We start from the raw sequence: 23,153 nt of genomic DNA, 5'->3' as shown, positions 1-23,153 counted from the left end.
AAAGGCAAGCATTTCAGTTGCTATTACATGGGCAACATAAAAAATTAGGATGACATATATAACGTTCAGATTAAGTTTTATTGAAAACATTGTCCAGCAATTAAAATCTATAAGCAACAGTATTGAAGACCTTTTGAGGGGTCCTCATTCAGTATGTTAAGCATTATCATCTTTGCCCCCTTACACATCTGAAAAGCCCAATAGTTCCTTCTGAAGACTGACAAATCCAGACCACAAAGTGGAAAATTTCTTGAATAGCGTAAGCCCCCAGTTCAAGAAATTAGTTATGTAACTCATAGAAAGTTATCAATAGCTAATACTTGGGTGTTTGGCAAACCTGTATATTGCTGCTGTCAAAACCAATGGTGGAGGAAACAAAAACGGAAGATTGTGTTTATATGACAAAGATGTGTTCCTTTCAGTCTTGCAGAGGAATAGGTCACTCTGCTGTGGAGGGGCTGCTCTCCATGATGAGCTGAAAAAGTGGGTCAAGGAAGGTGGGAAGACCAGGAATAAATAGAATGGGGAAACTATTTTAAAATAAAAGGGAGACAACTGAAAGTCAGAAGAAAGAACAACACTACTAGCAGTAGCAACCTAAAACAAAAGTAAAATTAAAAAATCACCGCGAGATGAACACATCTATTACTGTTCCTGTAGGTCAGAATTTCTGACAGATTTAAGTGTAGAATTTAAGTTGACAGGCAATTTAGTTTCATAAAATTATCTCCACTGTGAAGCAGGCTGAAAGGTTCTCCAAGGACTGGCAAATCATCTACTGGAAGAACCCAAACTGATAGACTGCTTAGGCAAGTAACAAATACTCTGCTTTTGAAAACACAATCTACTTAGACCCAAGAGCTGTTTCTCAGAAAATCTTTACAGAAATCTCACCAGTAGATCTGCCACAAATATGGGATTTGCTGGTTAACAACATCATCCATGCTATGTTCTTTATAGAGAGGTGATGTAAATTCAATTGGCATTGGAAAATTCAAGAGGTATCTACAAGTGAAAAAAAGTAGTAGTAAATGAGAATATCCTTCTACATGGAAGAATGTAGATGTATCATTCAGTTAAAAAGCCCAGTCCATGAAAAATAATAAAAAATAAGTACTTTTCTCAGATTCAGTTTAATTCTATCCAGATACAGTTTATAAAGAAACCATTACAGAGAAATACAGAAATAGGTAATATAGAAGGCATTGATTCCCTCATTATGTACAGAGTTAAATGTTACCTTATATCTCAGACTTTCCCCTCCGCACATAAAATACATTAAGACAGAATCATCTACATACAATCAGCTAGACTGCACTACTAGTACTAAATTTCATGTAACGAAACGTAAGCAGGAAGAAATCTGACACCTGACTTAGAGATAAAAACATTACAAAAACTCATCTGCATAAGCTTTAGCACAGAAGGTTTTTGCTTTATTTTGAGCATAAGGAACTTCCATATTCCGAAACTTCAGTAAGTCTCTCAAATAGATGCTAAAATTCAAGTGGAAGATCATCAGGCTATATATGAACCTTCAGTCTTTTTATCAATAATATTCTGATTAATAGCATGCTGAACCTCTGAATTGAGCTCTTTTGCGAGTGCCTAAATAGAGTATTTTAGATATGCAATTTTAGGCTCCTAGCAATTAGGGGGGTGGAAAACACCAAAACCAACCTTCATATATGCGCGTGCGTATGTGTACATATACACATATATACACACATTACACACATACATATATATATATATATATGATTTTCATTACCCAAATCCAGACATTCAACTTGCGTGCTATTTTATCTTTAGATACTCATGGCTTTACAAATTAGAGCTTATGCAAAAACAAGTATAAAGCTTATGAACTACCAAATCATCATTCACTGAAGTTTTGGCAAAACAAAGCAAGCTAAAAAATAGAAGAGTTTAGAAGTTCTAAACTATCTTCTTATTCAAGAAAATGCTAATATTGCCAAAATTTAAACTAAAAAAATATTCTAAATGTACCTTAAGAGATCCATGGGACCATGCTGTTGGCATGTATTCTCAAAGAAAGCTGCCACAAAATCTTGCAACAGTGGAAGAATACTGCTCGATCGTTCCTGTTTTGTTGTGGTTTAAATAAAAAAGTTAAAATCAGACATCAACCTGAAAATGGTAACAATAGCTTAACCAAAATAAATAACAAGTGGTGTGTCTATCTCTGCAGTGTATCCCTGTTTTCATTCTCTCAAGAATTAAGTCTAACTGGGTCAGTCAGCAGGAAAAAGCAGAGAAAATATTGTAAGATCTACTTTCACTTTCTGTTCTTGCTTAAGGATATTAATGTTGAATTAGAACAATCCAAACTACAAATTTATGCTTTTATATAATTTATAGTATTGTCTTCTATCATGTCACTTATCTGGCCAATTATATTGTTCGCATTTATATAAACGAGTACTAGATATTAAAAAAAACACTAAGATGAATCCATTTGATGATTATTTCAAACAACACACAAACCCCAAACTTCATAACGCTAGGAGATCAACAAAACAGTTTTGAAAGGGAGTATTACCTGTGAAATAAGAAATTTACACAACCGATAAAAAACTTCTGCATTCTGAGGATTCTTCTCAAAAGCTCCAATCCACACCTTGTAGGCATTGTCACTCTGCTCCATCTGCAAATACAAGGTGGCCAAACTCTCCAAGAGCTGACAGTTGTTAGGACAGAGCTCCAATAAAGATCTGCAAAGTTCTGCAGCAGACTCCCACCTTGAAGAAAAGTACAAGTAAGTTTTCAGAAAAACAGTTGAGCACTCCAGTTTAAAATGTCTTGAAACAACTTACCTTTCAAGCAGTTTCAGCAAAGCTATCATGTTTCTGTAGAGAGGAAAGCACACAGCTACTCTTTTGTCAGCCTCAAGGCTTTCATCAGTACATGTTTTTACCGCATCTTCAAAACAAAAGTAAAAAACGAAGCCTTTAGACATCAAGCAACCTCACTGTTATTTGAAGTCTTAACATGAAAAAAGTCTCCTTTAACATAATGAAAATACATAGGTGTGGAAAGATATTACTGAGAGTGTTGCCTCTGCAAATTATTACAAAAAGATAATCTTTGGAAAAGCGTTCTTTACACTTATCACCATGGTGCAAGGACAAAAATCTTTCAGCTTCATCTCTTACTCATTTTAAAAACAGGAAACATCCCACCAACAAAATGCTAAAGCAGTATTAGAGATAGAAGCATATCACTATATTTAAAATCACATCCCATTTCCAGAATAGCTGCAGAAAGCCATTGAGACAAAAGCTAATATAGGATATTATTTTTCTTCTCAGCATAATAAAAAGTTATCCAACAATGAACACCCCACTACTATCATGCCTTTACTCTCACAGCTTGGCTACACTTCATCCTCGAGTATTTCCACACTGCATTTCCACTTGTAGCATATTCTTCTCAGTGACAATGCCATACTGCTGCTGGCTACATGCTAAGCACTGAAATTTATAAATGCTACATAATAGCATTTGTCTGCTGGCCATAAGGTCTACCTCTGGCAGCAAGACAATTTCTTTTGGTTTCTTCCCTTTACATGTTAAAAATATTATTCAGTTTATTTAAACTTGGAATTAAGATAAACATATGCACTTCGCTGCCTCTTCTAAGGAAATACGCTAATATTCCAGGAAAGTAACTTTCCAATAAATACATCCTATTAAGAGGAGAAAGGGTAAGAAAGAATGACAACTGAAGCTTGGATTTATGCTTGCTTAAGCCAAAGAAAACTAGCCATGCCATGCAGTCACAAGCCACTGACAGGTCTTGTTCTCTGAACTATCATTTTCTATCAAAATAAAGCTGTGGCCTTGATTCACAGACAAAAAACTCAGTGCATTTGTTAAGCACCCGAAAGCGCGAGAGCTTCCTCACTGCTCTGTTCAGATCAAGATGAAATATTCACTGGATCAATCCAATGGTTTAAGAGAGTCATCAGCAATACTGCACTGCCTTGAAATTTCAGAAGCTGGATAATTTTTCTTGATTTTTACAACACATGAATAATGTATAAGCAGTTACCTTAACCTTACCTTCAAACATAGCTAACAGTGTATCAGGATCAGTCTTCACATCTTGAACTGTTTGCCATGGTATTAAAAATGGCTCTTTGTGCACAATCCTTGAAGGGCTGACATTAGCTGGATCATAGAACTTCACTGGGAGAATACCAAATTCAATTAGATGAATGTATGCCAGCCAAGCCAAGCAACGGTCACTTACAGTAAGGTGCTCTGATATTATCTTTTCATTTGCTGATTTTAAAGCATTCTGTAAAGGTTAAAAGAAGTACATTACATTTAAGATTTAAGAATGAGAAACAGAAACAGTAAGAGTGAGCTTTAACATTTTCAAATATTTTCCATAGAAAAGACAGTTTATGTGAATGCTTAACTATTCAAATTATACACATGATTTCCAGTAACAGGTTCAAAAAATGCACGTTATTTTAGAAAGTGAAGAGAGAAACTTTGAAAACATTCATCTCCCAAATTGTGTTCCATTTTTCTGCTTAATTCATCAATTATATCCAGTCCCATAGAAGTAACACATTAACCCTAGAGACAATGCATCTACAAGCTGGATTCAGTTTAATATAACTTCTACTAGGTTTTGTGGGTTTGGGGTTGATGATTGGCTTGGGAGTTTTCTTTATTAAGCTCTGGTTATGAAGCTACTAAATTATAGCTACTCAAGTCAACAGAAAAGACCATCACCTCGAAACATACTGTTTTGAAAAATGCTGGAAACCTTACCAAAACAAGGATACTGTTTCAAATTTTTCTACTACTCATATGCAAAGATAAGAACAGTCCAGTTACATTTGCAGATGCCAAATAAAACAAATTAGAGCATGCAATTAGATAAAGTCTAAACATGAATTGCTCCTGAAACAGCACAGAATCCCATGGCTAATGATGTGCCAACATTTTTGGGGGGCAAATGCAGTACGATTAGAGAATGCACTTTCAAGGGAATTAATATATTTGCAAATTTATGCAGAATTCAGCAGGACACACACCCTGAAACAGGTGAAAACTGATGTTTCAAAGTAACTTCACTTATTCACTCTTGAAAATACTTGCTTTCAGGTTTTCTAAAGAGGTACACTGCTATTTACTCTGAAGTAGCAGCTACCTGAAACTATTTTCTATTAAATATGGTTAAATATTCTCATCCTGAGACATTTTTTTCAACTACACATTGCAGATTATTATTTAAAAAAAAGTTTGGCTTTGTGATGATGCTTCGTAGAAAGGTAAGGGAAAAACCCATGTTATTCTCCCATATACACTGGACTTCCATGTCAATTTGACACAAACTGAGCTTCTTCTCCCTCTGTTCTTTTTGTTTATTCAGAGTTAAATTTCTCAGTACATCTGGGGAAAGCCAGCACAGCACTGCACTTTCCCATTCCAGCTGGAGCCAGACAAAAGCTTGAAGGCCTAAACTCAAACCCTGAGGAATATGTCAGGCTGCAGCAAGGAACAGGCATCCCCTGCTGCTAGGAGTGAAAACCTGCAACTTAAAGAAGAGCAGCTCCCACTTTCAGGAGAGGATGAGATGTCAGCATTCCATTTCTCACCCTCAGCCTCCACTTTTATCATCTACAGGAAAATAACAGTCACATAAATTCTTTCTACAGTCACAGTTTTAAGCTGACATAACTCAATGGTCTAGGCTATTAGCTACACAAACAAAGCAAAATAGATAACAAAATCCCCAAAGGTACATCCAGATTTTACAATAGCATCATATCTCAAAACAGAAGCATCTATTCACTGGAGGAATTCTCCTAATGGAAGACAGCTCTTTTAAAAGTTGAAACTATCAGAGGCACAAGCATTAGAAAGGTGAAGGAATGAAAACACTCCTGGGGTGGTAACCTGGAAGTTACCTGCAGCAAAACAAGAGCATTCTGATGTCTTCCTGTAAATAGGCTCAAGTGAACCCTGTAGAGTAGAGTCTCCAGCAGCTGAAAGGACACAAGATTTGGATTTTCTCCTCTCGCTGTCACTTCCATTAGGAACTGTAGCATCCTCCCACATACGTAGTCTTTTCCATCAAAGGAATTCTCCAAATTCAAAAACTAGAGAGAAATCATTAATATTAACTATCAGAATGGAAGTAAAGCTTGTTCAAGCTTAAAAATCACAGAAATCACAAACTTTGAATGTCTTTCACTGTCTTACAAACCATACTTCTCTCCCTCACACTGCATCTTCGCCTTAGAAATCCAAAGACACCACTTCTAATGCATAAATGAACAGATAGCAAATTTACAAGCTTAAGTAACAACAAATAAGCAACATAACATCTTGATTTAAAGTAACTTTTATCACCTGAGGCAAACTGATATTTCTACAACTAACCTGCAAGCAAAACTTGAATCATTTCATTTTCTGAGCAGCTTTTGAGTTTTCAAAAAGCTACAGTCCTTTTTCTTACACACTTTCCATGCCATACATAATGGTTTTCTACAACAAAAAATGCACACTTACAGGAATATGTCACATACACTTTTTTTTTAAACTTACTGTCCACCATATTTGATAAGAGGGAGCATATTCCACTGCTGTTTCACACATTTCCTGTATCTCCTCCTTGGTTCCTCTTTTGGAGAAAAGTCTGAGGTAATGACACCAAATTTCAGGATTTTCTTTGTTGTTCTCAAGGGCTCGAGCCAAAACATTTAAAGTAGAATCTAAACACTCAGATGATGAGCTGTAAAAATTAAAAATTTAGAAAAGCACATCAACTGTCTTGGCATTATGACTTACACAGTACCAAATATGAAAATGGATGCTTTTAATTAGAACAAAAGTCATACACAGCAATTTTTCTTTTAAACATGTTGTCCTTTCCTAACAAAGTTTCAGTATCTTTTCATCCTTCAGAGATTACAAGGTGCATTTATCATAGCGCACAGAAATGTAAATATTCCAGGAAAAGAGTGCCAGTTCAAGTAAGAGTTCAGTTCAACTGAAAATTAGTAAGATTCATCTGTGAGCAAAGTTCTCGAGCTGCAAGCATATAAAGGTATTTACATCACACAGGCTTGAGGACTTCAGTAGGAATTTCAAAGGTGTAGTAAAGTAAGTTTTAATATTTTTGTTACTTATTTACTTTCTACAGTCATGAATTATAACCCTTTATTTCAGCATGTCATATGGGTTCTCTGCCTCTAAACCACTAAAAAAAATTAAATTTGACTTTTTGAGATAACTATCATGAGATGGATACCTACAAAGTAATACAAGATTAGTTCAAATAAATTACTATCCTGCAAACCAGAGCTGACCTTTAATTCACAAACAAACCTGCATAAAACCACAGAACATTTCTGAGGTCACACTGATTCTGAAAACATCTTTGTAATTTCAAACATTATTCCAACCATTCACCCTGTAGAGGTGAATCTGATTTGAGTTTATCAGTCCACTACTTTACCACTGGAAACACAACATTCCACTGTAATTCCACAACACATTAAGTTGCACACTTTCCAAACATAAACAATGATTTCTTCCACACTACTTTCCACCAACTTTCATTCTGAATCAGAACTTACCCAAACACAAACCATCACAGTGCAATCTATTACTCATATACTACACTACATACAGCAGGAAATCAAACCTATTTTTTAACTTACTTTAAAGTAATAAATTATTTGTGTTGTTGTTGAACAAAGCTCTTTAACATCAAAAAGGAAACTTGATCACAGCAGCATGGTGAAATCAAATGTAAAGGTAGCAAGTGTCTAAAATCAGATCTAAAAGGTAGCACATACCCTTCATTTTGATTTAAGTATTTATATGCCAGTTTAATCCAAAGCTGTACATCACAGGGGTTTTCTTGGACACTTGCTTCCAAGTTGGAAATGTCATCAGTCTCACTTGTAAAATACCGGACATCATCTGGAGTCACCACGGCATCCAGCACTGGGACTCTTTTTTTATGTTCTGTGGGATGGGCTGCAAATAATATAAAAAAAAAAAAGGTTTCTTTTTGAAACAGAAGTGACCTGTAAGATCAGAACTCACACAAGAGGTGGCATTTATTTATTTCAAGTATAGCTACTAACCAGAGCAAAACATGTTTTTTTCAACATCCTTTAAACTTAGAACTGTGCTGGTCTGTAAATAACTGGTTATGTTTCAAATGTGCAGGAACAAGATAAAGAGCTGTAAAAGGCTGACTTGACCAAGAGACACCAACTAAGGCAGTTCATTAAGCAACATTAGGAACTAGACTCATTTGACAAAATAAAATTCTGTCTCTAAAAATCTCTTTTCGGAGGATTTACTAACAAATCCCAAAGCTCCTACTTGCATGAGTCACATGTGAAACATTATCATGTTACTGACGACATTCTAGCAAGCTTCCAAGTCTCAAATGCTGCTTCACAGCAGGCTTTTTTTAACTCCTGACCTCACAGCAAATACTAACTCTGTACAAATTTAAGACAACCATACCTATGAAGTTTTACGACTTCAAGTTCCAGGGGGGGGCAGACTTTAAAAAAAATCCTAATGGTGCATGGTAAAGTTGAAACACTCTGGGGAATTAATTCCTTATGCTCCTTTTAAAAACAAGTAATTAGAAATTCCACTTTAATTCCCAGTCATATTGCAGGAAGAAGAATCTAGTATAAACACAACCAACTTACATCAAACATTACCCAAAAATTTATAAAAAAATAAGGTTTGCATGCAGGAAGTATAGTCAAGAGATTTTCTTAAGAACTACTTTAAAAATCAGGTGTTGGGAAGAGGTTGATAGGTATTTTCCTCGGGGGCTCTTTCATTCATGCCACACATCCAGATTACCATATTTAATAGGGCCAATGAACAGTTCCTCTTCACTGCTGCTACTGTCTAACAGGGGTTTTCTCCAGTACTTGGGTCTCCACTTCCTTTTCTCTTTCCATGTTGTATGTGGAGGTGCTGCAAACAAAGCAACAGAAATTCTTTTACTTTTCTCTGTTCAAGAATAGAACATTTTACTAATAGAATTCTAAATAAAAAGATTCTGTGAGTGCAACACAAGTGTGTAAATTTCAATACTACTGATTTAAAATCTATTGTGCTCAAGTGCTTAAGTAATTTCTACAAACTTGACTCCAAAATTATATTATTGCCTTGAAACAAACTCTGTTGCCTTTAACTTAGTGTAATCAGTATTTATACTACTGAGATAGATTAAGCAACAAGAAAAAATATTCTTGGTTTACAAAATGATGAAGGTACTTACGTAATTTAAAAAAGTTTATATATATTATATTTCATCTACCAAGTTACTTACTGTGACTTTTACTCTCATTGACATTGCTGGCCAGAAGAACAGCCATCTGATCCACTGACATACGGTCTCTGTTTATACCAAAAAGTTTTTCAACATATTTTTCTGAAACAAGAATATTTGCAGCTTAGGTAAACATATAAATGAAAACATTTAAGTAACTTAGCAGCAGTTTAGTTCAATCTAGATAAAGTCATAAAATATGAATGCTTCCAGAGGTGTGGTAATTTCACATACTAGCACAAAGAAATTAAAAACTAAGTAGGTTCAGTTCAGTAACTTGCCTATATGGCAAAGGGATTGGTTATTAAATTCCAGCTCCACTGAAACAGATCAGTTCAGTAGTTACAGCAACAACTGAGGAAGGAAAGAGAAGTTTCCATGTTCACTGCCCTGCCCCCCACTCCACACCCCCCCCCACCCAAATCCCAGCAATACATTATTTTTTTGAGTGAAATGTTCCTCAGATCAATGATTTTTTTTTGTAAAGGCACCGAGGTAATTAACCACTACAAAGGACTGCATTGGATAACTGAAGCAACCCACTGTTTCATACAGCTGTATCTTATATAATGCTTCACATCAAAGTCCTTGCACTCAGAGCTTTAAATGAAAGCCATTTCCTTCAGAAGTGAATCTTTGGATACAAAAGTAAACAAAAGACTTAAAAACCTGTGGCAGTGCTGATTTCCTCATCGGTGCTTTTTTCTGAGCAGCCTATCAGTTCTAAATTGTAAGACAGAATATCCTGAAACAGCTGCTTGCGGCTAAGAGTGCAGTCTTTCATGTGCTGCCTAAAACAAACAAGCAATTAATACATTAATCACAGCAACAAATTGCTGTGAAAGCTTTAGCATACACTTGGGTGAGGCACGGAAAACACTATAGCACACTTTGAAATTTTGGTTAATTATGTCTGGGTCTTCTCTAAACTTAAGCCTGCATCAGGAACTTAATCCTAGTCTTCATTTTTTCACTACAGCCTTAGTCTTTAAAATACATGTCTATACACTCATTTTGCAATAACATAAAACCACAGTATTTTGAACTTTCCAGTTCAAATAAGGTAGTTCTAGGAATCAGGTATCACTTTGGATTTAGAAGAGTCAAACCACAGTTTGATGACAACAGCTAAAAGCTGATCCAGAAGAGCTAAAGTTCATTCCTATTATATTTTTCCAGAAGTCAGAAGTGTCCAAATTGAGTTTACTCCTAACCAATTCATATCCATGGTTAAGTATAGTGCACAATACCATTAAACAAGTGATTTCTTAATACAATTTAACACCAGGCTTCAAATAAACAAACTTAGGTGGATTTTTCCCAGAAAACTAGAATTACACTACTGCAATTGTATTACTTTTTTTACTTAATCATGTATTTGGTATACGTTTTTCATCTCCAGCATGCTTAAAAGCATCAACCACTACCTCAGGTTCTATAATCATCAAAAGTTATGCAGCTATAAAGTGAGACCAATCCCACCTGAGGGATTAGGCAACCAAAAGATGAAATACTGTCTAACAGGTCATGCCACTTTTCTAAATTTACATCTAAAGAGCCTATTCTTTCTTTATGGCTTAGATGAAAAGGTTGGGGTTTTTTTCCCCTTGCAACTAAGTACCTGCAGCAACAGGGTATTAAAAATAGCCTTTCCTAGAACTTGTGCACATGATATATATATATATATATATATATATATATATATATATATTTCCAGACCTTTTAAAGAAATGAAAACCATGCTCATTTCAGACTTAGAGTCAGACAGGTAGAAGAGAGGTTTAGCCGAAATTAAGAAAATTAAAAAGAACTCACCACTGACAGTCATCATCGTTACATGTGCCTGTTAAATCAAACCGGCAGAAACACTGTTTTGGCTCAATCATATTGCTGTATGTTATTGAACTGAGGAATAGTTTTTCCTTCGTTCGAAAATACGGACTAAACCTAAAATGAAACAGTGCATTGCTGTGATAAACTGTACAAGGCAAGACATCAGTTCCCTAAAAAAACCAACCAAAACTCAGCTTTCCTGTATTAAACCCCATTCTTTCCAAAACCATGCTACTACTAACCAAGAGCATCATTAACTTACAAGTAAGAGGAAGGTAAAAACAAGTGGGAGAGGAAGAACACCACTGAACTTCTCAATCTAACTAAGTTCTGCTCTAGCATTCTCTTCTCCTTTAGGTGCAGAACTTCATCCACATGAAAACAAACTGTAGTAAAAACCTAGTATGGAAAGCAAACAACTGAAATTGCATTTCAGTGGTTTCTAGAAAAATCTCATGCTCTAGTCAGCCTAAAATGGACATGAAATGAAAGTGTAAAGAGAACTGTTCAAAGAATAACCTTTAGCAACAGTGAAAAGTATCAGATTTTAGAATGTGTAAACAAACCAACTCAGTCTGAGCTGAACAGACAACTGCTTGTTTTAAATTTTTAGCTCAAGTTTGACTACATCAATTTTGGGATTACTAGCTCCTTCAGCAATTTAAGTCATAACCTACAAGAAGTTCAAATGAATACTCCTGTAAAGACAGCATCCTCCATCTTCCTCTACTTAAGAGCATAGAAATAAAAACCCAGAAACATATGGTAGGATTCAATTGCTCCTGTTTAAATTTCAGACTTTTGTTTTCTCAAATTTGATGAGTACAAATAAAGTTCTCTTTCGGTCAAAAGACAGATGTGCCAAATTGATTACACTCACAGGTGTTAATGTCAAGTCAGGATGAATCGCTGTGGTCATGCCTCTTTCCACTGAGCAGGAATCCAAAAATAGATGATTGGCTCAATCTCAACTCAGACAATGTAAATTCTAGCCAAGCTCAGAGACTGCGTAACTGAAATTTGCTTCTTGGATTTACACTGCTTCGTATCGGATACAAAAATTCTATTTTCAAACGCCTAACTGTTACTTTTAATGTAGTTATATCACATAACATGCAACACGACATAAAAGTGGCATACGACACAGAAACAAGGGACTCATGCATATCAGAAAATATGACTAAAATAATTAGACTTCATGAACTAGACTAAATCTTTTGAGGATAGTCAAGTTTCTCACTATAATTTGTCTTTCTGTAAATGCCTGGGTATCTAGGAAGGGCAGTGAAGAATACTTGAACAAAAAACCTGACACATAAGTCAAAGGGATGCCACAGTCTTCGTACCTGTAGGATTTAAATACTAGAAGAGGACTACGATATGGTCCAAATGGAAATGGTTTCACTTCAGTTTGTTTATTTTGCGATGTAAAAAAATCCACATCCACTGAAATTTCCTAGGAAACAGACAAACAGATACACAGCAATTGCAATACCACCTAGTAAAGACAAGCTTCATGTTTAGTTGTAAAACATTTACCTGACCACACAACAGATCTTCCTTAGGTACTATAGAGGCAGTACTTGTCATCAGCAGGTCTTTCAAGCTGTCAGCTTTAGCATAAAGTTTTTTCAGTTCATCAATATTCAACCCAAGGAACAGCTCAGGCTCCTCTGAAGCCTTTTTACAAAGTTTGTTTATAGTTTCTTGTTTTGGAGTGTCCATGTGTTTAAGATTTGGCTTAGTGAAAGAATTAGATTCTCTGAAAGATCTCCTTCGTTCTCGGTTTGAATTACACAAAACTTCATCATCACAGTAATTCTCTTCACTGTCCAAAGTCAATTTGTCCTGTGTAAGATCATGAAGTGATGGCTGAGGTAATGTAAATTCAGATTCCTCTTCTGCATGAGGTGTAGTATGTGATTGTTCCTTCGTTTGAAGTGCACGGGCTTCCTTCAATTTCTGAATCTTAAGAGCATACTCGTACTCCAGTTGCTGAAGTCTCTTTTTCTCTAGTGCAATCAATTCTGCTGAATGTTTTTTCGGACTCGATGCAGGGGAGGTCTCCAATTTCAACATTTTGCTTGGCTGAAAAGAAAAAAGTTCCCTTTACTTCATTTTCTCATTACTGATCTATTGACAGGAGGTAAAAAGATAAGCAAAATATTTAATTCAGAGTTTATAAAAAATATTTTAAAGTCTTGCTTAAGATTTCAACAAACAGGAGAAAAACCATAGAAGAGTTTGTCACAATTCAACTGGCAGATTCGCAGATTTTGCCAAGAAAATTACCCTACATCACATACAGGGCTTCAACAGAAGTTTGGCCACACTTAAAGTGTGAGCTATAAAGCAATCTTGGGAGTGCAAACACAAAGATTTATAAAAACATTTCAGCCTTCTTTTTCTATATTTTCTTTTTGCAAACAGCATTAGAGCCCCTCTTCAGCAACTTTAATAAAATCACTGATGTCTACAGACAGTAAAGTATTTCCATCCTTCCTTCACAGTCACAGAGCTCCTTTCACTGTTCATCAATGAATGGCTTCCTCTACCACAGAAATGTAGAGGCGTTGAACAGCTTACTTTCTCAAATCATTGTCTTTTTTGTTGAATCCTCGAAAATGCACAAAACCATTAAGAAGATTCATTACAGTGCTTTTGAAATTATCTGTTTCCCTGAAATTCCATTTGAATTTTCTGAATCAAAAGTGCTACTCTTTTTCAAGTACAGTTTGGTTTAAAAGCATGCTGACTTACTCCAAGATGATCTTGCTCTAGCTTTCGTTTCCCAATTTCCTTACTTGCTACTGCTTTTGCTCGAGCAAGTTCTTCTCCATATTTCAATGCCAGAGCTTTTTTTACTGTAACTCGTTGTTGCACTTTATGAATCTGAAAAAATAAAAACAAAATACTACAGTATGACCACACAATAAAATATAATTAGATGAAATTAATGAGATATAACTACATGGAAATTAATGATTAATTCAAAGAAAGCCTACTGTCTCCAAAAATCAGGCTTCCCATTTCAAGATTTCCAGCTCTAGGAAAAAGAAACATTTCAGAGAGCAAGTTACATGTTCCTGAAGCCTCTTGAGAAACGCCTTATTAGCATTCAAGATCTTCTCTGTTGCTTGCAGCTGTTCAGCCAGTTTGTTAATTTTGTTTTCAGCAATCCGAACATTCTCCCTTTTCTTGGCCTGTTGTTGCAATAAATTTTTCAAGACAGATTCATCCTTCATCAAGAGCATTCTAGAAGCAGAAAAGACAGATAACAAATATTTTTCCAAAGGGCACTTGCTCAGTGCTATCACTGCTCCTCCAAAACCCCACTTATTCAACAACACAGCTCTCCTCACTTATCAAGGAACAACCAAAGTTTCTCCATAGTCTTAACATCCATAAGGCAATACTGTTAGTACATACAGGAGATTTCAGCATCCCAAGTTCAGCAGGTCAGTATAATGCAGATGAAAACATTCTAGTTACAAGGGCAAGGCAATGTATGTACATATGTAAGCATCTTTAATACTGTTTTAATATTATGACTTCCAAAACAATTATGTTCTTGCTTTCTGTTAAGTTACAATGCAGTTCCCCCTTGGGATGTATACACACATTAGCAGATTACAAGCCATAATATTATGGCACAATAATAGAGTAGATAAATACAAAAAGCATTAAAAGCAGCAAGAAAAACACTTGAGTAGACAGGTGTGGGTAAAGGGAGGAGGGAAGACTGTCCTTCAGTTGATGCCTGACCACGAAACAGTCTGTTCACAAGACCACACAGAAATAGTCAAGCGACAAGAGAAGCTGAGAAGAGGATGCAAAGCACTTATACTTTTCACAGTAACTTGAAATAAGGGTGAGAAACATGGAAGAGGCATGTTAAAAGAGAAAGGCCACAGAGAGAAACTTCAAACAGCATACCTATTTTACAGAAACATTCATCTATGAATATAACAGGCATAACTCATTGTGCACCAGTAGTTAAAAGAACACTCATTTTTTCATATTTCAGTTGTTAGGTGGCACAGATCACATTTTAAACACTGAACATAAACAGATCTGAAAACAGTTAATATGACAAAACATAGTCAGAAGTTACCAAACGCCACATTGGCACTACAAAACGATTCTTTTTGCACAGCAATAGAATTAAAGAATAGTTCAGGAAAATAACAAAGTCAGTATCTGCTATACTTTAAAGGGTGCACGTTTGAATATTTCCACCCTGATATGCAAACAAGGTAGGACCTATGACAGTGAAATACGTACCTGTTTTTCTTCAGCTTTGCTTCTGCTTCTGTGACTTGTTTTGTCACTACTGCTATTCTCCCAATGCCATCAACTTCACCATCAGAATTTGCAGGGGATGAATTGTTCCTCAGTGGATCAGACTTAATTAAGCGCTGCTTCTCACGACTAAAACAGAAACAGTAAAAATAAAGATGTTCAATAGCTTCAACGATCATTTTGATGTGTATTCCCAATAGTTTTAAAATCTTCAAAAAGAGTAGCAGAATAAGATTTAAAGTTGAAAGGAAAAGTACTTTCCACAACTGCAATCAACTATCAGTTTAAAACCAAGGATTTTCTTTAGACTTCTACATTGTCTTAGTAAAAAGTGCATGGGGGAAAAATCTGAAGGTAACAGCAAGGTTTTCAAACTCAGATTTTTCTTCTAGTCACAGGAGTAAACTAGCAAAGGGCTACAAACAATACACATTTTACATTACCACTTAAACTCAGTTATACCTGGCAATCTCTTCTTTTAAAAGTCTGTATTCTATCTTCTTATCTTCTGGTAGAGCCTCTGGAGTTCTCATTGGATCATTTTCTTTTTCTGATTTTGGAGGGGCTTTGATTTTTGATGCCTGTTACAATGAGATTCAAGTCAATATCAGTCACACTAGTTTAAAATATAGCTAATCAACTAGTATTTTAAGAGGCATTTCAGCACAAACTTGAAGCTGTTCAAAGCCAGTAAGATCTTTTAAGACAGTACTTTTTTGTTTAAAGATGCACAGAATTTTAACTGAAAAAAAATCATCAAGCCAAAATGTATTACACATTCTATCTTCAGGATACTATCCACAAAAAGCTGTTTTGATTAGCTTGTGCAATCCAAATTACAATGTCATTGTCCAGACAGGAGCAACATACTCTTGCAAATTTCTGATGCAATCCAGTATTTCTTGACCAAATTCTAAGGCTTGAATTCCATATACAAAGTAAAATCACTACTAAATAAACCTATTAAAGTGCTGACAGTGTTTACCTCAACATTTCTCCTTGCTTCCTTTATCATAGATTCTAGCCCTCCAAACACACTGCTAGTTGAGTTAGATGGCTCTCCATCAGACTCGCTGTCGTCTGAGTCATTTAATGTAACCACAACAGACTTGTGTTTTGGAAGCTGTGGAGGAAACACAAGAAGTGTTATAGTAAGAAGTTAGAAACAGGTATAACTGGGGACATAATTACTAGAGGAGAAGGTAACTCGGAGGTTCACTCCTTCTGTTATCATGGCACACCAATTCCACATGGTAAGAAAAAAATAAGCATTTGTACATCTCCACTACAAGACAGCTATACTGTACCCATCCTTGATACTGTAAGATGAAAGGTACTCCAAGATTTTCTACCTATTCCCAAGTATTTGCTGCATACTTATGTCTCTATGGTCATAGCACACAAATCTCCAATTTCTAACTATTATACTTCAATTGTAATTATCATCTGTCATTTGAAAGAAATTTTTTTCAAGTTACTGAGAGGTAACAATAAAATCTGGCTTAGAAATGCTGTGACAGACACAGCAAAATTCCCTCTTTCAGCTACACGGTTGTGATGCCTCTTGTCCCACAGCTGTACTTAGCTGACTGTACAGTGAGCTGCTCAGGCAGTTTAACTGGCAGAACACCAACAGCATGCAAAGAACAGATTAAATCAGATGAAACACTTTTTGCCAACATCACTAACTTAAAAAACTCACTGAAGATCAGATGACTGACAATTCCAGCACAAAGAAAGATGCTGAAACAAGCAGACAACTTAGATTAACCTCAAATGCTCTGGAGTTACAGCTTGGAGAAAAGTGACTTATTTCACAGTTCCACAACTGTTCTTCTGATCTCGTGCTGTAAGGTTTGGACAACTATAGTTATACATTTAACCTTTACCTCTGGACAGAACCTCTTCAAATCTCTATGTGTCTTTTAAAGCATTAACCTATTAAAAAACACCTACTTTTTAAAATGACAAATACTCAGTTTCCACATTCAATTCTTTTTGATACTTACTTTCTGGACAATTCTTAAAATATGGGTTTTATCTACTACTTTTGAATGTACTACAGCTGCATCAGTTTTGCACCACAATAGGATAGGTAGGTGAAATTCCAGTTTACATTGGTAAAAGAAAACAGAACAAGGCACAAATATTCTCATCCACCCACACTCACAGATACGCTAACACTGATGCACACACACTGTTCACTGAAAAAATTCAATTCCTCCAAGAAGGAAAACACTTCCCCCCCCCCCAAAGACTAGCCTTCTAACCAGTTTAGCATGTTAAATAAATTAAGCAGTGGGGACTGATGCTCCAGACCCCAGTTTAAAGGAAGGGAGACACCAATCAGCCAGGAGCAGGAAAAAGAGCAAGACTCTCTCTTTTTTGGCAACAGTGTCTATACTCATCTGGAGAAGACAATAATAGAACTATATTTACAAACTCTCAGTTCACTGCATGCTGACATGTTTTGATGCCCTCTTAAGCTATAAATTCTTGCTTCACTGTCAAATTCTTTCCAGAGGAGCATATGGATTACCTAAGTTACTAATAATTCAAATATCTAACTGAAGCTTCACTCTTCTGTGCTGTATCACTTAAAAACCTAAGTCTGAGCCTGCTGTTTATGTTCAACTCATAGTCTTATTAGTAGAAAGCACCAGTATCTCCTTACTGTGATCACTGCTCTTGGAAGCCTTGGTACTCTAACAAACTTGGTATTTTGCACCCGTGGCTGAGACACAGTATTAATACTGACAGCAGACAGATTGCTTCTTGGCACAGACTGTAAGTTATCTGGAACAGGAGGGGAAGGTGGACCACTGTTACTTGATGTTTCCTGAAAGAAAAACCAAAAACATGGCCTTAAAGATACACACCATACACAGCTATTTTAAAAGACATTAGTATAAATGTATTAGACAAATCTTGCAATTCTGCAGAAGTATCAAAAAGGCACAAGAAAGTACACCAGTTATTCACAGGTCAACTGCAAAAGATCACAACCTTTTAATAAGGTCAAAACCAATCTACACTTTCAAAACCACAGATTTTGCTTCTCACCCACCCCACCCCCCCAAAAAAAAAAAAAAACAAACACCTGAAAGAACAAAAACAGCTAACCTGTCCTAACTCTTTTGGCTAGAAAGCTGAAACAAAGTTTCTTGTTTTACTCTGTAACTGGCAGCTGACAATTAAGTTTCTGGCAGAAAATCCCCATTCCCCTGAAATTACTCTATTTTCACTACCTTTAAGTTTCATAATGCCTTCAGAAATAAAAAAGCAAGCTGTAATTTACAATTCAAAGAATGTTCCAAGGTGACTTTTGTTTCAGCTTCTTTTGGGGTCAGAGGATGATGGAAATTCAGATACATTTTTGTTCATTTTGGGTTTTTTTTAAAGTCATGAGAAAGACAGCATAAAACCTCTGTAACCCTCACTTAGGAGGTTGTGTTTAAGTTTTGGTTAAGACTGCCATCTAGAGGCTTACATTCAAAAAACAAGAGTACCTCAGCTCTGAAAGCACGTTTGTTGGCTAGAGACTTGAGTAATTCTTCTCTCAGGAGCATTTCTTCTTCCTCCTCCTCATCAGCAAATGGAGGTTTTGGAGGCTGTTCAGGCTCTTCAGGGGGAAGAGGGGGGAGAGGTGGAGGCGGCTCAAGAGAAACACAAGAAATACCCTCTATGTACAGATGGCTCAAAGATGGTACAGGCTGAAAAAGGCAAAACAAGGGTTGGAAATGTGAAAATTACTACGGCTTTATGATTACTTAACAGAGGTCGAGACCTAAATTGTTTCATGGTTTAAAAATAACAAACTGTGACAGCTAAACTAAAATTCAAACTGCATTTAGATCATGGTCAAAGGCTACCACTAGACAATTAGTAATTACCCACAGAGATGAATAGAAACAAGGTTGTATTTAGACAATGGAAGCTGTGCAGACATACAAACTAAAGTAAATCAAGAATTCTGAACCAGAGATAGTCTAGCCACACAAATATATTTGATCAGTAGCCTTTAAACAGTTCTATGAATTTGTCTTAGCTAACAATTATAATTTCCCTTAGTAAAAAAATCAAAAGCTGCCATGAGAGGGAATGCCAACTTTCTCCTGCTTTACTAAGAAGAGTAACAATCATTCAGTGAAGAAAACTGGTGGGGAAAAAACCCCTCAAATTAATTTAATTTCCATGTGGACTCTCGGATGAGAGAGCAGACAACATTTAGTCAAAAAGCACAAAGTCTGAACAATGGACTCATAAGCTGTATTTTAGGTTTTTCCCCCCTCCAGGTAAAAAGAAAGCTTATCTACACCATAGTCTAGAGATAAGAGACAAAGTTGCCTTATGCTAACAGTTACAATTTCTTTTTTTTCTCATGTGCTTCAGACAACTTTTGCTTTCAGTATGAAAAGCACAACTTGTAACAATAAAGAGAAAATTTTAATTCAATAGTGAAAACTTCCATTAAACAAGAACTGGATCAGTCAAAAGAGAGCTGAACGAGTTTTGAATAAGTAAATCATCAAATAGAGAACTGTATCAAAAACAGAATCTAAATTTAATCTTAACTTTACCATTAGAAATCAGATAGAAAATGAGATTTTCAAAAAGATATTCCTTTTGAGGTTACTTACTGGAATTGGAGGTGGTAGGGTCAAAGAAATTGGCGGCACTGGAGGTGGAAAATATCCTATTGGGCACTCAAAGAAAGGAGGTTGCACTGGGGAAGAAGCTGTAATTGAACAAAAAAAATATTGAGTGTAAGAAATCTGAGGGTATTTCCTACACAGTAACTCATGCTTACATTTCAACTGATTTAATGTAGCCAAAGGAGACAAATGTTTTTACTATGCACCAGCTTCAAAGTTATCACTAGACACAGCACAGTGCTTTTATTTCTTACCCATACGTATATAAAAAGAGTAGCTACCTTTTCTTTTTCTATTTTATTTACAACATAAGTACAGGCAAACAGTACTGCTAAGGTAATGATTCAGAATTTACTTTCTAAAACAAGGGATCTCTCAGTCTCTTGATGACTGGCTATCAATAATACAATACAATACAAACTACGACAGCAGCAGACCAAATACACAGCTGGTAACAAATTTTGAAACAAAACTAGAGCTTGAGATGCTTGACAAGAAAATTTTCGTGTAGCTTACATGTACAAAATAGCAGGTGTAATATTTTAGCTAAGTAATGTATACAGAAGGCTGACAAGAAAGGAGAAAACAGAGAAAAAACATGGAAGATGAAAAGCTAGATAACAGAAGTAATCAACCAAGCATTTTTTCTCAACACTCCGTATGTTGAGATGGAACACAGAAACCTCACGACCTTAAATGCACCTCAAACTCAAAAGTCAATAAATGTTACCATGGAAGAGGTTTGTAGGAGGCATGTGTCCCAGCACAAGTACTCAAAGGAGGACTGCTCCCAAAGTCAGATTGCTGAGGGACTTGTCAGGTTCCAAGTATGTTTGAGGATGGAGATTCCACGTTTCCCATAAACCTGTTCTAGTATGTGACCATCTATTGTGCTGTTTTCCCTTATATTTAAACCAATTTTATTTTGTTACAATTTAAGTGTTGCTCTTTTTTCTTCTGCTGCCCACTCCATGGAACAATTTGGCTCTGTCCTCACTGTAACTGCCCACTAAGTAGCCGAAGATGGGAGCAAAAGCCTTCGCAACACAAATTCAGCTCTCTTTCCATAAGCCAAATGCTTGTCTCACAACGAACTTCATGAAAAACAGGCCTGAAACAGTTTTCCTTAGTTAAAAAGATCCTTTGCTAAGCTCTTTCTAGTATGTCACTCTCTTTCTCGTCCTGTGAAACCAGAAAGCTGACGCGGTCTCATCGGCCTTTAACAGCCCCCTCCAACCACTGACGCCCGACAGTCACAGAGCTGCAGTGCAGGTGACAGTTCACCTGTTACCCAAAGCCTCACTGCTGACCCACGAGTCACTCCATGTCCAGTCCTTTCCTGCAAAGTTGCTGTCTATCCAGTCAACACCTTGGGGCCCTCACTTCCTGCAAAAGCTGTTTGGGACTATACAAGAATAAAACCTACAGTACTGCAACGAGAACATGCAATGCTGAAGGCCTTAAAAATACCACTACGGCAGTGATGGAAAGAGTCAACAATAAAACACAAGACTTAGTTCACCTTAACATCTTAGTTCTGGAACTGAGACATGTCAAAACTAACACTTTCTTTCTAAAAGAATGGCTTATTTCCTACTTTTTACATCTTCTCACCAATCACCACAAAAGAAAACTGTAAGTCAGTCTTACCTGGAGAGTTAGTTTCACTATCTGTATCCATAGCAACTTCATCATAATTATCATACTGATATATGCCTCCTGCACTCTCTGTAGAAGGCTTATCCAAAGACCATCTCAAATCCGTATCTGAAGACTAAACACACAAAAGAAGTATTTTAATTAGTTGGTCTTACAGTACTATTTCAGAGCAAACCACTAAGAACTGTATTTTGGAAAAAGGCCCTTACAATTTTGTCTTTTAATTGCTTTATAAATACAATTTACTTACCTTACACAAAAAGAACAAACTGAATATTACATTTTAATCAAATCTACTGCTGGTAGTGACTAGACAAATTAACAGGCAGTTTTAAAACTGGATCTCTTCCAGGATGATAGCGTGGGGAGTGTTACGATACACAGAGAGAATTTTTAAATACCTATTAGGTAATTATGTACCTGGTAAATTGGCATGGTTATATATTTCCAAGACACTGCAAGAAAATTACGTGCTTTATTATTTCTGTTAATCTGTCATGGCAACTACCAAGAACATTTGAGCTACGCTTGCTAGAAACAATTCTCAGGTGGAGAATCCTTTTATTGTCCAAGAAGGAGCCATATACCACACTAAGACAAGCCCAGAGACTGTCAATTGATAAATCAGATTATTTAAACAACTCCTAAAGCTATATGGATGCCAATCAATGTTCAGCACTGAAAATATCCGTAAGACCTAAGTGTGACCTCTTAAACTCCTCAATTTATATCTTCCAGAGGCATACAGAAGACCCTTTGGTAGCTTTTAGAATTTCTAATGTTTATAGAGTCAAACATTCATACTTCATTTTCTACTCAGTATTATAATAAAAGACTCTTCCCTAACATGATCTCAAACAGGGAGTCCCAATTCCCTTAAATGCTGTTTCATTTCTTCTTATGGCATCAGTAGCTCCAAGCTCTTGAAGCATCTAGCTACAGCAGCCCTACTGCTTCCATCCTGCAGCAATTAATGCGGAAGAAACACTGTCATTTCTCCTGTAATGTACCAACGTTCTAGAGACAGAACATTAGTAAATCAAGAGCCTTTTGCTAATCTCAAGATGAGAGAATGAAACAGCCTACCAGTGCACTATGACAACCACTGAAGTAACTATTACTTCATAAATTTGACACAATTCTGTCATCCTGTAGCAGGGCTAAAATAATTAATTATTTTTTGTGTCTGAGAACATGTTGTGCTTAGACAAAATAACTTAAATACTACCATTAAAAATACTACAGAGAAACCAAATCCTCAAATGACATTTTGAAAGAAGCAGGTCACGGAAGTTGTATCAACAGAAAAAGATTGAAAATGTGGAGAAAAATAACCTGCAATCT

General features: G+C 36.1%; 1 protein-coding gene across 2 annotated transcripts in view; it reads right to left on the bottom strand.

The window, feature by feature from the left end:
- Positions 1-23,153, bottom strand: part of ZFC3H1 (zinc finger C3H1-type containing) — a 40,593-nt gene that overhangs the window by 7,675 nt on the left and 9,765 nt on the right. For both annotated transcript variants that reach the window (XM_071552213.1, XM_071552214.1), the window contains exons 6-28: positions 21,801-21,924; positions 20,136-20,233; positions 19,005-19,208; positions 18,170-18,334; positions 16,481-16,618; positions 15,958-16,076; positions 15,478-15,624; positions 14,274-14,448; positions 13,954-14,085; positions 12,733-13,281; positions 12,540-12,649; positions 11,176-11,307; positions 10,030-10,151; positions 9,361-9,462; positions 8,886-9,002; positions 7,847-8,030; positions 6,591-6,777; positions 5,951-6,142; positions 4,086-4,323; positions 2,838-2,943; positions 2,564-2,762; positions 2,011-2,105; positions 895-1,005 (exon numbers count right to left, since the gene is read on the bottom strand). In XM_071552213.1, coding sequence (XP_071408314.1) covers positions 895-1,005; positions 2,011-2,105; positions 2,564-2,762; positions 2,838-2,943; positions 4,086-4,323; positions 5,951-6,142; positions 6,591-6,777; positions 7,847-8,030; positions 8,886-9,002; positions 9,361-9,462; positions 10,030-10,151; positions 11,176-11,307; positions 12,540-12,649; positions 12,733-13,281; positions 13,954-14,085; positions 14,274-14,448; positions 15,478-15,624; positions 15,958-16,076; positions 16,481-16,618; positions 18,170-18,334; positions 19,005-19,208; positions 20,136-20,233; positions 21,801-21,924 — 3,746 coding nt within the window. The remainder of the gene's footprint in view (positions 1-894; positions 1,006-2,010; positions 2,106-2,563; positions 2,763-2,837; positions 2,944-4,085; positions 4,324-5,950; positions 6,143-6,590; positions 6,778-7,846; positions 8,031-8,885; positions 9,003-9,360; positions 9,463-10,029; positions 10,152-11,175; positions 11,308-12,539; positions 12,650-12,732; positions 13,282-13,953; positions 14,086-14,273; positions 14,449-15,477; positions 15,625-15,957; positions 16,077-16,480; positions 16,619-18,169; positions 18,335-19,004; positions 19,209-20,135; positions 20,234-21,800; positions 21,925-23,153) is intronic.

This window comes from Pithys albifrons, chromosome 3, assembly GCF_047495875.1.
Source record: "Pithys albifrons albifrons isolate INPA30051 chromosome 3, PitAlb_v1, whole genome shotgun sequence".
Classification (NCBI taxonomy): domain Eukaryota; kingdom Metazoa; phylum Chordata; class Aves; order Passeriformes; family Thamnophilidae; genus Pithys; species Pithys albifrons.
The sequence above is the reverse complement of the archived record's forward strand: the minus strand, read 5'-3'. Positions and strand labels throughout refer to the sequence as shown.